Source organism: Loxodonta africana, chromosome 8, assembly GCF_030014295.1.
Source record: "Loxodonta africana isolate mLoxAfr1 chromosome 8, mLoxAfr1.hap2, whole genome shotgun sequence".
Classification (NCBI taxonomy): domain Eukaryota; kingdom Metazoa; phylum Chordata; class Mammalia; order Proboscidea; family Elephantidae; genus Loxodonta; species Loxodonta africana.
The window spans coordinates 68,406,883-68,419,730 of record NC_087349.1 but is presented as its reverse complement, the minus strand read 5'-3'; the positions used below and the strand labels follow the sequence as shown (position 1 = coordinate 68,419,730).

Below are 12,848 nucleotides of genomic sequence, written 5' to 3'. Positions count from 1 at the left end.
AGAGAGGAAACTGTACACACAAAAGCCAAGATTAAAAAGAGAGCTTGGTATGAAAGAAAATCTGACAGAGAGCTGGAAGAGAAGACTAATCAGAGATTCAGCTGGAGGGGAAGCAGGGGTCAAAACATGGCAGGGGATCATCAGAGATTAGGTTTTAGTTCAAGTGTAATAACAAGCCATTATAAAAAGAATTCTGAGCATGGGAAATGGGAGAAAAGTGATCAAGTTTACATTTTAAGCATCTACTAGCCTATCTATTCCCACTAATTCCCTTTACTTAACTCCCAGTACAGCCCTGGTAGCACAGAGGTTAAGCTCTCGGCCGCTTAACGAAAGGTCGGCAGTTCAAACTCAACAGCCGCTCTGCTGGAGAAAGATGAGTTAGTCTGCTTTTATAAATTTAGAGCCTTGGAAACCCTATGGGGGCAGTTCTACTCTGTCCTATAGGGTCACCTATCAGTCGGAATCAACTCGATGGCAATGGGTCTTAATATACTATATACATCCGGGCTACTCGCCATCCTAAAACTATTGATGCCAATCTTTGCCAATTCTTTAAAAATATCTGGCTCAAAATTCATTTCAAAGTAGTTGCTTTTTAATCCTTTCCATTTTATTTTTCCATGCCTCCTCACAATTTTTCCAGATAAAACCTTACCATATGTCATAATTATTCATAAATTGGCTATTATTTTGTTTTAAGTTTACTGATATAATGTTAAAATATGACATTTACTAAGGCATAAAGGTAAAGATGCTGCATTCCAAAAATATTAACATGAAAGACTTTAAAAGTACGTAGAGGATAACCATTACTTGACTCTGGAACCCCTCACCCACACTGTGTATCTAAGTAAAGACTGAGAAAGGACTAAGAACGGACTATCTTTGGTGAGGAAAGAAGTAGGGTGTGTTGCGAGACATTCGTCTACGGATTTCTCACGCACCTACACATCTTGCTGGGTATGCCAAGAAAACAAGGCTCTGAACATTCTCTCTACCCAGGCCATTTCTCAGGTGAGTCTGCAGCACGCAACCTATGGGAGAGACAGCACGCTTGCTTACCGCTTACTTTAAAGAAGTGTATTCTCCAAGCTCAGTGTTCCTCTCCTGTAACGTGATCTACTGTAAATGCATCCATCTGGGCCCTCTGCATCACTCCTGTGGGACTTGGGGCCAAGGGGAACTGATACAAAGATGATGCTCTTGATACTTGCTGTGAATAAAAAAAGTCCTTTATCTCTAAACCAGGAGTCTCATGTCTCCTGTCAGCATCCATGAAACAGTAACAGGCTAACTTATTAGGTTTTAGGTAGGATAAAATCAAATCCAAGACTTGAGAGGGTGTACATCCTCCTTTACCTCAAATCAAGAAAGAGTAGTTTTAATGGAATGACTTGGAATTTGTCCCTCACAGTTAAGGGGCATGACAGACTGACTCGCACTGTGAATACTGAAAAGGGAGAGCTAGGATGACAGAGGGGTTTTTTTTTCCTCCTTTCTTTTTTTTTTTAATTGTGTTTTAGGTGAAAGTTTACAGTGCAAAATAGTTTTCCATTCAAAAATGCACACACTAATTGCCTGGTGACATTGGTTGCAACTCCCACAATGGTCAGCACTCTCTCCGCTTCTCTTTACACTCCAAGTTCCCTGTGTCTATTCATCCAGATTTGTCTTCTCATCTTTGCTTTTGAACAGGTGTTGCCCACCTGGTCCTGCATGCCCAATCGAACTAAGAAGCACGCTCCCTACATGTGCCATTATCCCTTCATAGGCCCGTCTAATCCTTGGCTGAAAGGAGTGGCTTCAGTTGTAAGTCAATGGGATGTCCAGGTGCGACAGCCTCAGGGATCCCCTCAGTCTCTGTCAGACCAGCAAGCCTGTTTCCTTTTTGCAAATTTGAACTTTGTTCTACATTTTTCTCCTACTCTGTCCAATACTCTCCATTGTTATCTCTGTCAGAGCAGTTGGTGGTGTAGTTGGGCACCATCCAGGTCTTCTGGGCTCAGGCTGGTAGAGCTGTGGTTCATGCGGTCCATCAGTCCTTTAGACTGATATTTTCCCCGCGTCCTTGCTATTCTTCATTTTCCTTTGCTCCGAATGTGATGGAACCAATTAAAAAAAAGAAAAAAGAAGAAACCAAACCCATTGCCATCGAGTTGATTTCAACTCGTAGTGACCCTATAGGACAGAAAGAAGGTTTCCAGCCTAAACTCCCAGTGATTAACCAAACAAAAAATGTGTAAGAGTTTCCCACTAATCATTTGGGAAATCTGAGCATGAAAACCATCATGGAGGATTGTCTTAAGAAGGTCACCTAGAAGAGCTTGGCAGCTGGGAAGCTGAAGGCTATTTCTAGAATTCTAGAGGCTAAAGAGAGAACAAGGGAATCAGTGACCCAGATGGACAAAATTATAGGGAAGAGACATGCAACAAGAGGAGCACCAAAGAACCCATGAAAATATACTACAAGACAAAGTAAGAGTTAAAAATTGGTCAAGCCCAGAGAATCTACGGCTTCTCGTAATAGTACCAGTAAAGTAGGAATTTCTGTTTCAGTTATCGCTCCATCCCTCCCCAAGCTCCAACTCCAGATGAGTCAGAAAGAGTAGCTATGGAGTTAGGGAGGAGGTGTGCAAGAAAGAGAAAAAGCTTCCATGATCTCTACAACCACGACAAGTCACCCTGCTACAGTAAGCTACCACTGGGAGAAGGGGAATAGCTATAAGCATGAAAGAAGTTGGAAGCTCTGACTATTATAAAAGACTAGACGAAATTTGCTGACTTATAATGGACATTTACCTAAAGCGGTCAGAAAAATCATGCAACTATTCTAGTTTTCCACCACAGGCAAGAGGTATAGCACCTACCATCAACAACATAGTAAGTTTCTGTTTCACGTTTTACAAAACTGACAAACCGTTTCCCAAACTGACTGTGCCATTTTATATTCCCAACTACATTTCAGGGTTCCAGATCCTCCATATCCTTGTCAACATTTGGTATTGCCTGTATAGTCACTATGAGTCAGGAATCGACTCAATGGCAATAGGGCTATTTTTTTTTTTTGTCTTTTAAACTTACATTGTAGTGGGTATGTAGTAGTATCTCATTGTGATTTTAATTTGCATTTCCCTTATGACTACTGGGAAACCCTGGAGGCATAGTGGTTAAATGCTATAGCTGCTAACCAAAAGGTCGGATGTTGGAATCCACCAGGTGCTCCGTGGAAACTCTACGGGGCAGTTCTCTGTTCTATAGGGTCGCTACAAGTTGGAATTGACTCGATGGCAAAGGGTTTGGTTTTTTTTTTTTTTTTTAATGACTACTGATGTTGAGTATCTTTCATGGAGTCATTGCCATTCATATCTCATCTCTGGTGAAACACCAAGTGTTCTATTTTTTTTTAAGTGAATTGTTTGTTTTCTCATGAAGACAAAACAAACTCTTTAAGAGTTCTTTATATATCCTGGATACAAGTCCTTTAACATATATATGATTTGCAAATATTTCTCCCAGACTGTGGCTTGTCTTTTCATTCTTTTAAAAGTGTTTTTTGAGGTATAAAAGTTACTAATTTTAATAAAGTTCAATTTATCATTCTTTTTTTCTTTCACGGCTCTTACTTTTAGTGTTGTATGTAAGAATGCCTTGCCTAATGCAAGGTCTCTAAACTTTTTATAACTTTAGAGTTTACATTTAGGACTATGATCCACTTTAATTTTCCTATATAGTGGGAGTTAATTTATGTTTCTTAGATATGGATATTCAATTATTCCAGCACTAACTACTACCCTGGTGGTGTAATGGTTAAGTGCTACAGCTGCTAACCAAAGGGTCAGCAATTCGAGTCCACCAGGCGCTCCTTGGAAACTCTACGAGGCAGTTCTACTCTGTCCTATAGGGTCGCTATGAGTTGGAATCGACTCAACAGCACTGGGTATGGTATGTGTATAACTGTTGAAAAGACTGTCCTTTTCAAGTGAATTGTATTGGCACCTTTGTAGAAAATCAAAATAAATTTAAGAATTTATTCTTGGGCTCAAAATTCTGTTCTATTTTATCTATATGTCTCCCTTTAAGCCAATACATCACTATCTTCATTAATGTAGACCGTAGTAAGTATTGAAATAGTGTAATTTAAGTCCTCCAAATTTTTTCATCTTTTTCAAAATGTTGGCTCTTCTAGATCCTTTGTATTTCTATATAAATTTTAGGATTAGCACATCAACTTTTAAAAAAAAAAAGAATCCCTGATGGGATTGTAATAGGGATTGCGCTGAATCCATATATCAATTTAAGGAGAATTATCATCTTAATGACAATAATACTGAGTCTTCCAATCTATGAACAAGGTAAGTCTTTTCACTTATTTAAATTGTCTTTAATTTTCCCCAGCATTATTTTATTGTTTTAGGTGTATTAATATTGCACTTCTTTTGTTAAATATATCCCTAGGTATTTTGATCTTTTTGATACAACTGTGAACAATTTTTTTCTTAAATTATTCTTTGAATTGTTCACAGCTAGAAATACTATTAATTTCTGTACACTGACCTTGTATTTTGTAACCTTGCTGAACTTGTTTATTTTGTTCTAGTAATATATTTGTAGATTTCTCAGGAAATTTTTTTTTTTTTTTTAGGATCATGTTAATTGAGCATTAAGGCAGTTTTCCCCTTCCTTTACAATCTGGATGTCTTTTTTCTTCACTTGCCTGATTACACTGACTAGAACCTCTAGTGCAATACTGAATAGAAGTTGTGGCAGTGGACATGCTTGCCTTCTTCCTGATCTTAGACGGAAAACAGTCTTTCACCATTGAATATATTAGTTGTAGGTTTCTCATACATGTCCTTTATTAGGTTGAGAAAGTTCCCTTCCAGTTTGTTAAAATACTTTCACAATGAATGGGTGTTAGATTTTGTTTAACATTTTCTCTGAAGCTATTGAGATGATCACATGGTTCTTGACCTTATTAGTATACTGCGTTATATTAATTTTCACATCTTAAATCAACTTTGCATTACTGAGATAAATTCTATGTAATCAGTGTATAACCCTTTTTACATGCTGCTGGATTCAGTTTGCTAATATTTTGTTAAGGAGTTCTGCATTTATGTTCAAGAAGGACACTGGCCTGCAGTTTTCTTATGATGTCTTTGTCTGACTTTGAAATCAGGGTAATTCTGGCACCATAAAATGAATTGGGAAGTGTCTCCTTTTCCTCTATTTTCTAAGCAGGCATTTGTCTTCTATAAAAATTTTATAGAATTTATCAAATATGGCCCTTGGATTTTCTTTGTGGGAGGATTTTAATTTACTAATTTGATTTTTTAATTTTTTTACAAGTTTACCTTTTTCCATTTCTTCTTGTATTAGTTTTGGTAGTTTGTGTCTTTCTAGGGAATTGTCCATTTCATCTAAATTATTTAATAGCATAAAGTTTTCATAATATTCCCTTATAAAGACTTTTAAGTTCTATAAAGTTCATAGTGATGTCATATCTTTTACTCCTGATTTCAGTAATTCGTCTCTTCTTTTTTTCTTGGTCAGTCAGACTAAAGGTTTGTCAATTTTGTTCTTCTTTTCGAAGAATAAATTTTTAGTTTTATTGATTTTTCTCTAATATTTTTCTGTTCATTGGTGTCTACATTAATCCTTATTATTCCTTTTCTTTGTTTATTTTTGTTTAGTTTGTCTTTTTTTGGTTTCTTAAGATGGAAGCTTAAATAACTGATTTGGTTTTGAGATTGTTCTCCTTTGATAATATACACATTTAAAGGTTTATATTTTTCTTGAAGCACTGCTTTAGCTGCATGCAAATTTTGATAAGCTGTGACTGTTTTACTTAGAAATATTTTAAATTTTCCCTTGGATTATTAAAAGAGTGCAGTTCAACTGCCAAATATTTGAGGCTTTTCTTAGATTTCTTTCCATTATATAATCTCCATCTTTTGAAATCGACTGAGACTCATTTTATGGCTCATTACATGGTTTAACCTAGAGAAAGCTTTACATGTACTTGAAAGGAATATGTATTCTATAATCACTGGGTTGACTTTTCTATATATGTGAGTTTGGCCAAGTTGATTGATAATGTTGTTAAAGTCTATCTTCTTGCTTATTTGCTGTCTAGTTAGTTGTGCTATCAAGTATTTAGAGTGAGATATTAAAATCTCTACTATTATAGAACTGTCAATTTCTCCTTTCTGTTGTGCTTCACGTATTTTGGGACTCAGTTGTTAGATGCATAAACATTTATAATTGTGTCTTCCTGATGTATTGACCTTTGTATCATCATGAACTTGCCCTATTTGTCTTAGTAATACTTCCTGTCTTACAATCTATTTTGTCTAATATTAATATAGTTACTCCAGCTCTATTATAGCTAATGTTTTCATTGATTATGTTTTCCCATCCAACCTATTTGTGTCATTGAATTTAGGGTGTATCTCTTCTAGACAGCATATAGTTGAGTGCTGCTTTTTTATCCAGTCTGATAATCTTTGCCTTTTGAGTGCAGTGTTTAGTCCATTCACATTTAATGTATTTATACGGTTGAATTTACATCTGTCATTTTGTTAATTGTGTTTTATTTGTGTCTTTCTTTTGTTTTTTGTTCCTGCGTTCCTTCTTTACTGTCTTCTTTTCAGCCTGAAACTGAAGTTCTCTCAATCTTTGTTTATCTGGGAATGCCTTTATTTCACCTTCATTTTGGAAGATTACTTTCAGGGATGTTGTGCTTTTGGTTGAGAAATTTTGTTTGTCTGAGCACACTGAAAAATCATCTCACTGACTTACGGTCTTCATTGTTTCTGATGAAAAGTCAATTGGCAGTTAAAGGTATTATTGGTACTGGTTCTCTATGTGTGATGAGTCATTTTCCTTTCTCTGCTATCAAGGTTTTCTCTCTATTTTTGGCTAATTTGGAAAGTTTTCTGCCATTATTTCTTCAAATTTTTAAAAGGTACTTTTGTTCCTCTTTTTTCTCCCAGGTTTTCCTTTACATGCACGCCTATGCAATTACCATATTTTTACACAAATAACGTGACCCTTCTATGTTTGTTTGCCAATTGTGCCCTCCACCCGCCAGGTATTTTCATAAGCACCACTATACCAATTTTTTTTATATGCTGCTGTAAAAAAAAATTAGCATTGCATGCTTACAAAAATTCCTTGTGAAGGGAGGGTGCAGTTGGCAAACAAACTTAGAAGGCACATATTAGTTGCATAAAAATACAGTAATGTCCCATAGGCATCTAAGTCTCTTTCGTTCATTTTTTTTTTTTTCTTCCTCTGGTTTTATAAATTCTGTTGGTCTATCTTCAAGTTCACTGATTCTTCTGCCATCTCAAATCTTCTGTAGAGCACCTAGTTTTTTTAATTTCTGTTAGTATACTTTTTAATTCTAGAATTTTTGTTTGCTTTTTTAAAAGAATTATCTTTTTGTTGATATTCTGTATTGAGTCACTGTTGTCCCACTTGCCTTTAATTCTTTAAATATAGTTTCCTTTAACTCTTTGAACACATTTACAATAACTGCTTTGATGTCTTTGTTAAATGCAACATATGGAAATTCCTAGATACAGTTTCTACAGATTGCCTTTTTTTTAAAGTATGGGTTATACCTTCCTGTTTCTTTCCATGTCTCCAATTTTTTTTTATTGACTACTGGACATGTTAGATAATATACTGTAACAATTATAGATTCTGATCCCCCCCCACCAGAGGTTGCTGCTGTCTCATCTTATTAGTAACCCGATAGACTAAAATCTGTGAAGTCTGTCTCCCCAGCAGTGTTTGGCTACTGATGTCTCAACTGAATTATTATTTCACTTTTCTTTTGAAGCTTGGTTTCCTAAGAGGTCATCACTGTGTCTCCATAGATCATTGTTCAGCCAAACATTGGTCAGAGGTTTTGTTCAAACAACTCAAGCCAGTAAGGATTTTACTCTCTGCTGATAGATTTGTGTATAGAATGGGGAACACATTCAAAATCCAGGCCTTTTACAAGTCTACTCCAGATTTTATTTTCCAACACCCTTCCTGAATCGCCTCTGCACATATTCTTAGGCATCTCTGGCCAGGACGTATAAAGGCTGGGGCCCACTCTGTTCTCTCCTGTGCAGGCGCACAGCCTTCAGTTAACCCAGGGCATGTTTTGAACTTACCAAGCTCCATGACTGTCTTTCCTTCTAGAACTTTCTGTTAAATCCCAGCTAGTCTGCCAATCAATTGCTTGCTCTAAATTGGACCAAAACCTCAGAGTAGCAGAGCTGTTGACCCTCCTTGTTTACTTGGTACCAAATTGCCACTTTAATGTAGAATGCTCCATATCAAGTGAGCTCTCTCCAGCAGGGGCAGTAAAGGTGCTGGTTTTGAAGACCTGCCTCATCCTGGATAAACTACCATGCCAACAGAGCTAGGTGCAAGGAATGAGGGAAGAGTACTAGCTCCAGACAAGAACATCACAAATCTGTGCTATTCTTACCCTAAGTTGAGTAGTTTTTATTAATAGAGCTTCTCAATTTAATTTGTTTGGTTGATTTCCAGAGCACTGAAATGGTTGATTGGACGATTTTATCTATCTTTAGGGTTGCTTTCTGGAGAGAGTAATCCAACTTTCTCACTCAGTCATGTCAGTCAGTCCTTTTTAAATAGTGCATATCATATGTTGTTGTAGTCTGAAGTTCAACTATACCAAGTCTTGATAATTTTTGAGATTCTATTTACCTGAGATAAAACTGAACGTTCACCCTTTTGTTATTCATATCGTATACATAGATACATACCTATTTTAGACTAGATATTTTTTTTTTATATAGACTCAGCTTCCTCTTTTACCCCTGCTATGAAAAAATGATTTTGTGTATTTCTAAGGTAAATATAAGGAATTGAGGATTTCTCTACATGGTTAACAGGAAGCTACTAAAAATACAACACAGTCATAGGTAATAGACTTTATCTGGAGCCGTGGTGGCACAGTGGTTAAGCATTTGGCTCCTAACCAAAAGTCAAGAGTTCGAATCCACCAGCTCCTCCTTGAGGGAGTTCTACTCTGTTCTATAGGGTTGCTATGAGTCAGAATTGACTCGATGGAAATGGGTTTGGTTTTTGGTTTGGTTGAGTTTAAGTACCATAGTATATGAGAGGTAATGATGATCTACAGTATATGAAAATGATACTAAAAGGTCTGCAAACTATGGCATAAGAAAAACATTTGAAAGAAATGTCAGTGTTTACCTTGGAGAAAAAAAAATGACTTATTGTTAGCCTTTCAAATATTTAAAATACATCTACTCAATACTGATCCAGAGGGCAAGAGTCAAAACTATGGGGTATAATTTTGAGTTCAATATACAAAGAACTTATTTAACAATTTAAGCTAAAACACTGAACTGGTTCTATTGCAAAATACTGAGTTCCCCTCACTGAGAATGATCATAATAGAGACTGGATGACTACCTTTTTAAAGAAGTACTATAGAAGAGATGAACTAGATGACCTTTCAACTCTGTAATTTTATAAAACTTAACAGATAAGGATTAGATGAGTAAAAGATAAAGCTATCAGGAAAAACAATCCAAAAGATCACCATAAAAAATATACTTCAGGTTATTCATAATTAATGACAAAATGGGTTATAAAACTACCCCCAAAAGACATATGTTTCACTGCACTACTGGGTCCCAAAGGGCAATAATATGCTGCTGGATATCATAAATAAAGCTATAAAAACAGAAAACACTATCCTAACACTGTACAAAGCTATGATCTGTAGTTCTGGTTGCTATACCTCAAAAATAAGCAAGCTGAAGTGGAACAAAAGATAATTAAAATGAAAAAGACATAGAGGTTATTTCACAAAATCAGACTTCATCCTGGAAAGGCTGAAGCTGAGTGGGTGAAGGACAAATGTTTATAAAGGACGTGAAGCGCAAAAAAAAAAAAAAAAAGAAGTAAACTCAGACTTCACCAAAACTGAGAAGAGGTAAGATTAAACTTAAATTCTGGAAGAGGTAAAGTTAGGACAAATAAAAGGAGTACTATTATACTCAGCAAAAAGTAAGAATTTTCTAGGACCAAAACAGGTTATAGACTGAAAATAGAAATAACTTACCTCTTTTAGTTGATCAGCGCTCCCCCATGATGCAGAACGTTGATGTGACCTCTTTTCTGCTCCCTCTTCTGCCCAACAGCTAGGTGTCTTTACCAAAAAAAAAAAAAAAAGTATAAAACAATAAGGAATTTTGTCTCTACTTACTGATCTCATAGCAACTAAAATATATCTCAAATTCTTAGCACATACCAGTTTAAGGGCTACAGTAAAACCCTTTGAATGCTAAGATTTTTAGAAGCATGTGAAATGTTTTTAAAAAAGTCATATTCTGAATTCTGTCACATGATCAATCTAAGACGTCTCCAAGTCACCTTTCTCAAAACGTTTGATATCTTCACATCAACAACAACTTAGTTATTGAATTCAAAGAGATTTGCATATTGATGTTTGTAAAGAGAATAGCCAAACTAAATAAATAATATTTCCATCAAATACAATGGACAGAAGTATGATTAACAGAACTAACTCAGAAGCAGTAGGATTATAAAGTGACCTACATGTCATTTATCTAGACAGATAGTGGGCTGATTGTACTACTTCTCCTGTACTCGGAACAGATTATTAAGAACAGTGTCTTTTTTTGAAAAATATCAGGCATATTTATGTGAAAAATGTAAACCAAATGAAAAAAATAAATTATAAAAAAGATTAAACAGTAAATATGAGCTAAATAAACTGACCCACAACTAAAATAATGCATCTTTAAAAACAAACAAAAACAATAGCTACATATCAGAAAATAGAATTTTTTTTTTTTTTTTTTTACCTATAACCGCACTTAAAGTTATTCAGCCATCAACAGACACTGTACCCAAATGGAACATAAAATACCATATCTCAAATGATGCCACAAAGTGGTAACACCATTTAGCAATTGTGTTATAAAACAAAATTATTATAATACCACCTTTAATATACAAGAAAACTCTAAGTGAGATGCAAATTAGGGAAAGTAAAAAACACTATTTGAAGACATGCAAAGCATAATGATTACCAAGATAAATACTACATACCAAAAACCAAACCAAACCCATTGCCACAGCGACCCTATAGGACAGAGTAGAACTTCCCCATAGGTTTTCCAAGGAGTACCTGGTGGATTTAAACTGCCAACCGTTTGGTTAGCTGCTGTAGCTCATAAACACTATGCCACCAGGGTTTCCAAACACTACATAAGGATTTAAAAATTGCTTTTTATTACATACAGAAAAAGCTATATTTTATGTTCAGGCTGCACCTGTAAATCTACGTAATATAAGCTCTTATAAAGAAGCCACTATTTCTACTTTATACAGCTCAAAATGCTTGTGGATAACTTTTTAAATTGTTACCACCTCTTAAAAATAATGATACTCTAAGAAGAAGCTATTAAAATCTGAAACCTAGCTGAATAACTACAGAAATAAACTGCTTAAACAGTTCACTATTAAAGTAAAGAAGCTGTTTTTTCATAATTGAGAGCGAAAATTAATATTTTATTCAAATGGCAAGTGCTAGTATAACAGGTATCAAAATAGTACATCAAAAAACAAACAAACAAACAAACCTGTTGCCATTGAGTTGATTTCGACCCATAGCAACCCTATCAGACAGAGTAAAACTGCCTCACAGGGTTTCCAAGGAGTGCCTGGTGGATTTGAACTGCTGACCTTTTGGTTAGCAGATGTAGCTCTTAACCACTATGCCACCACGGTTTCCAAAATTTTACGTAAGTGCTTGCAAATGACTATTAGTAATTAAAATTTCCTAAATTCAGTCTCAGGTAAGACAAACCACCCTGAAAAGAATTTAGGTTCCCTGACTACATCACGAGTCAGAATCATCTTGATGGAATAGGTTTTTTGGGTAACTACATCACATGAGTACCTGGGTGGTGCAAACAGTTAAGCATTCGACTACTAACAAGTTCCCTGGGCGGCACAAATGGTTAGTGCTCAGCTACTGATCGAAAGGTTGGTGGTTTGAATCCACCTAGCAGCACCGTGGAAGAAAGGTTCTGGCGATCGGCTTCCAAAAGATTACAGCCATTGAAAACCCTATGAAGCGCAGTTCTATTCTATGACACGTAGGGTCACCATGAGTCAGGACTGACTCAACAGCAACGGGTTTGGCTTTTTTTTTTTTTTTTAAATATATATCTTCAATAACCAATTTACTCTAAAATTATTCAATTATGACAAACTTATTTTAGCCAAACTTTTACTTTAAGAATTTATACAACTTTATACATATTTTATCATTTTACCAAGTGCAAGCATTACTCTTGCTTAAAAATCATGTCATTAAGGATTACAATCTTTACAACTCAAAAGCATATTCACAGAAAATTAATATTTAGACTGTCCCATAATTAACCATAACATTTTTAACACTAACAGTTTTCATTTTTTACAGCTCTAGCTTTTTCCAACTCATAGGTAACTCAATAGCCAAAAGCACTTTTGTGACTGCCTCAATATCGCAGGGCATGTTGACAGCAAATGGAATTAAATCTGAGGTCTCTTATCTCAAAGAGTCTCCTGTCTTTACATCATTCTTAAAACTGAATGTGAAAATGTATTTGATTATTTTAATATATTTAGTTTTTTGACAGTGAAAAACCACTGAAAGGGTTCTCACAATATTACTCTTTGAGTTATATGCATATAAGTTTTTTAAGTACATTCATCATAATCTCAACTTTCCAAAAATATCCCCATAGAGTAATTTCATCTTAATTACATCA

General features: G+C 35.4%; 1 protein-coding gene across 2 annotated transcripts in view; it reads right to left on the bottom strand.

Annotated features, from left to right (window-relative positions):
• GLCCI1 (glucocorticoid induced 1) overlaps positions 1-12,848 on the bottom strand; it is a 124,591-nt gene that overhangs the window by 47,446 nt on the left and 64,297 nt on the right. For both annotated transcript variants that reach the window (XM_064290005.1, XM_064290006.1), the window contains exon 3: positions 10,124-10,210. In XM_064290005.1, the coding sequence (XP_064146075.1) occupies positions 10,124-10,210 (87 nt within the window). The remainder of the gene's footprint in view (positions 1-10,123; positions 10,211-12,848) is intronic.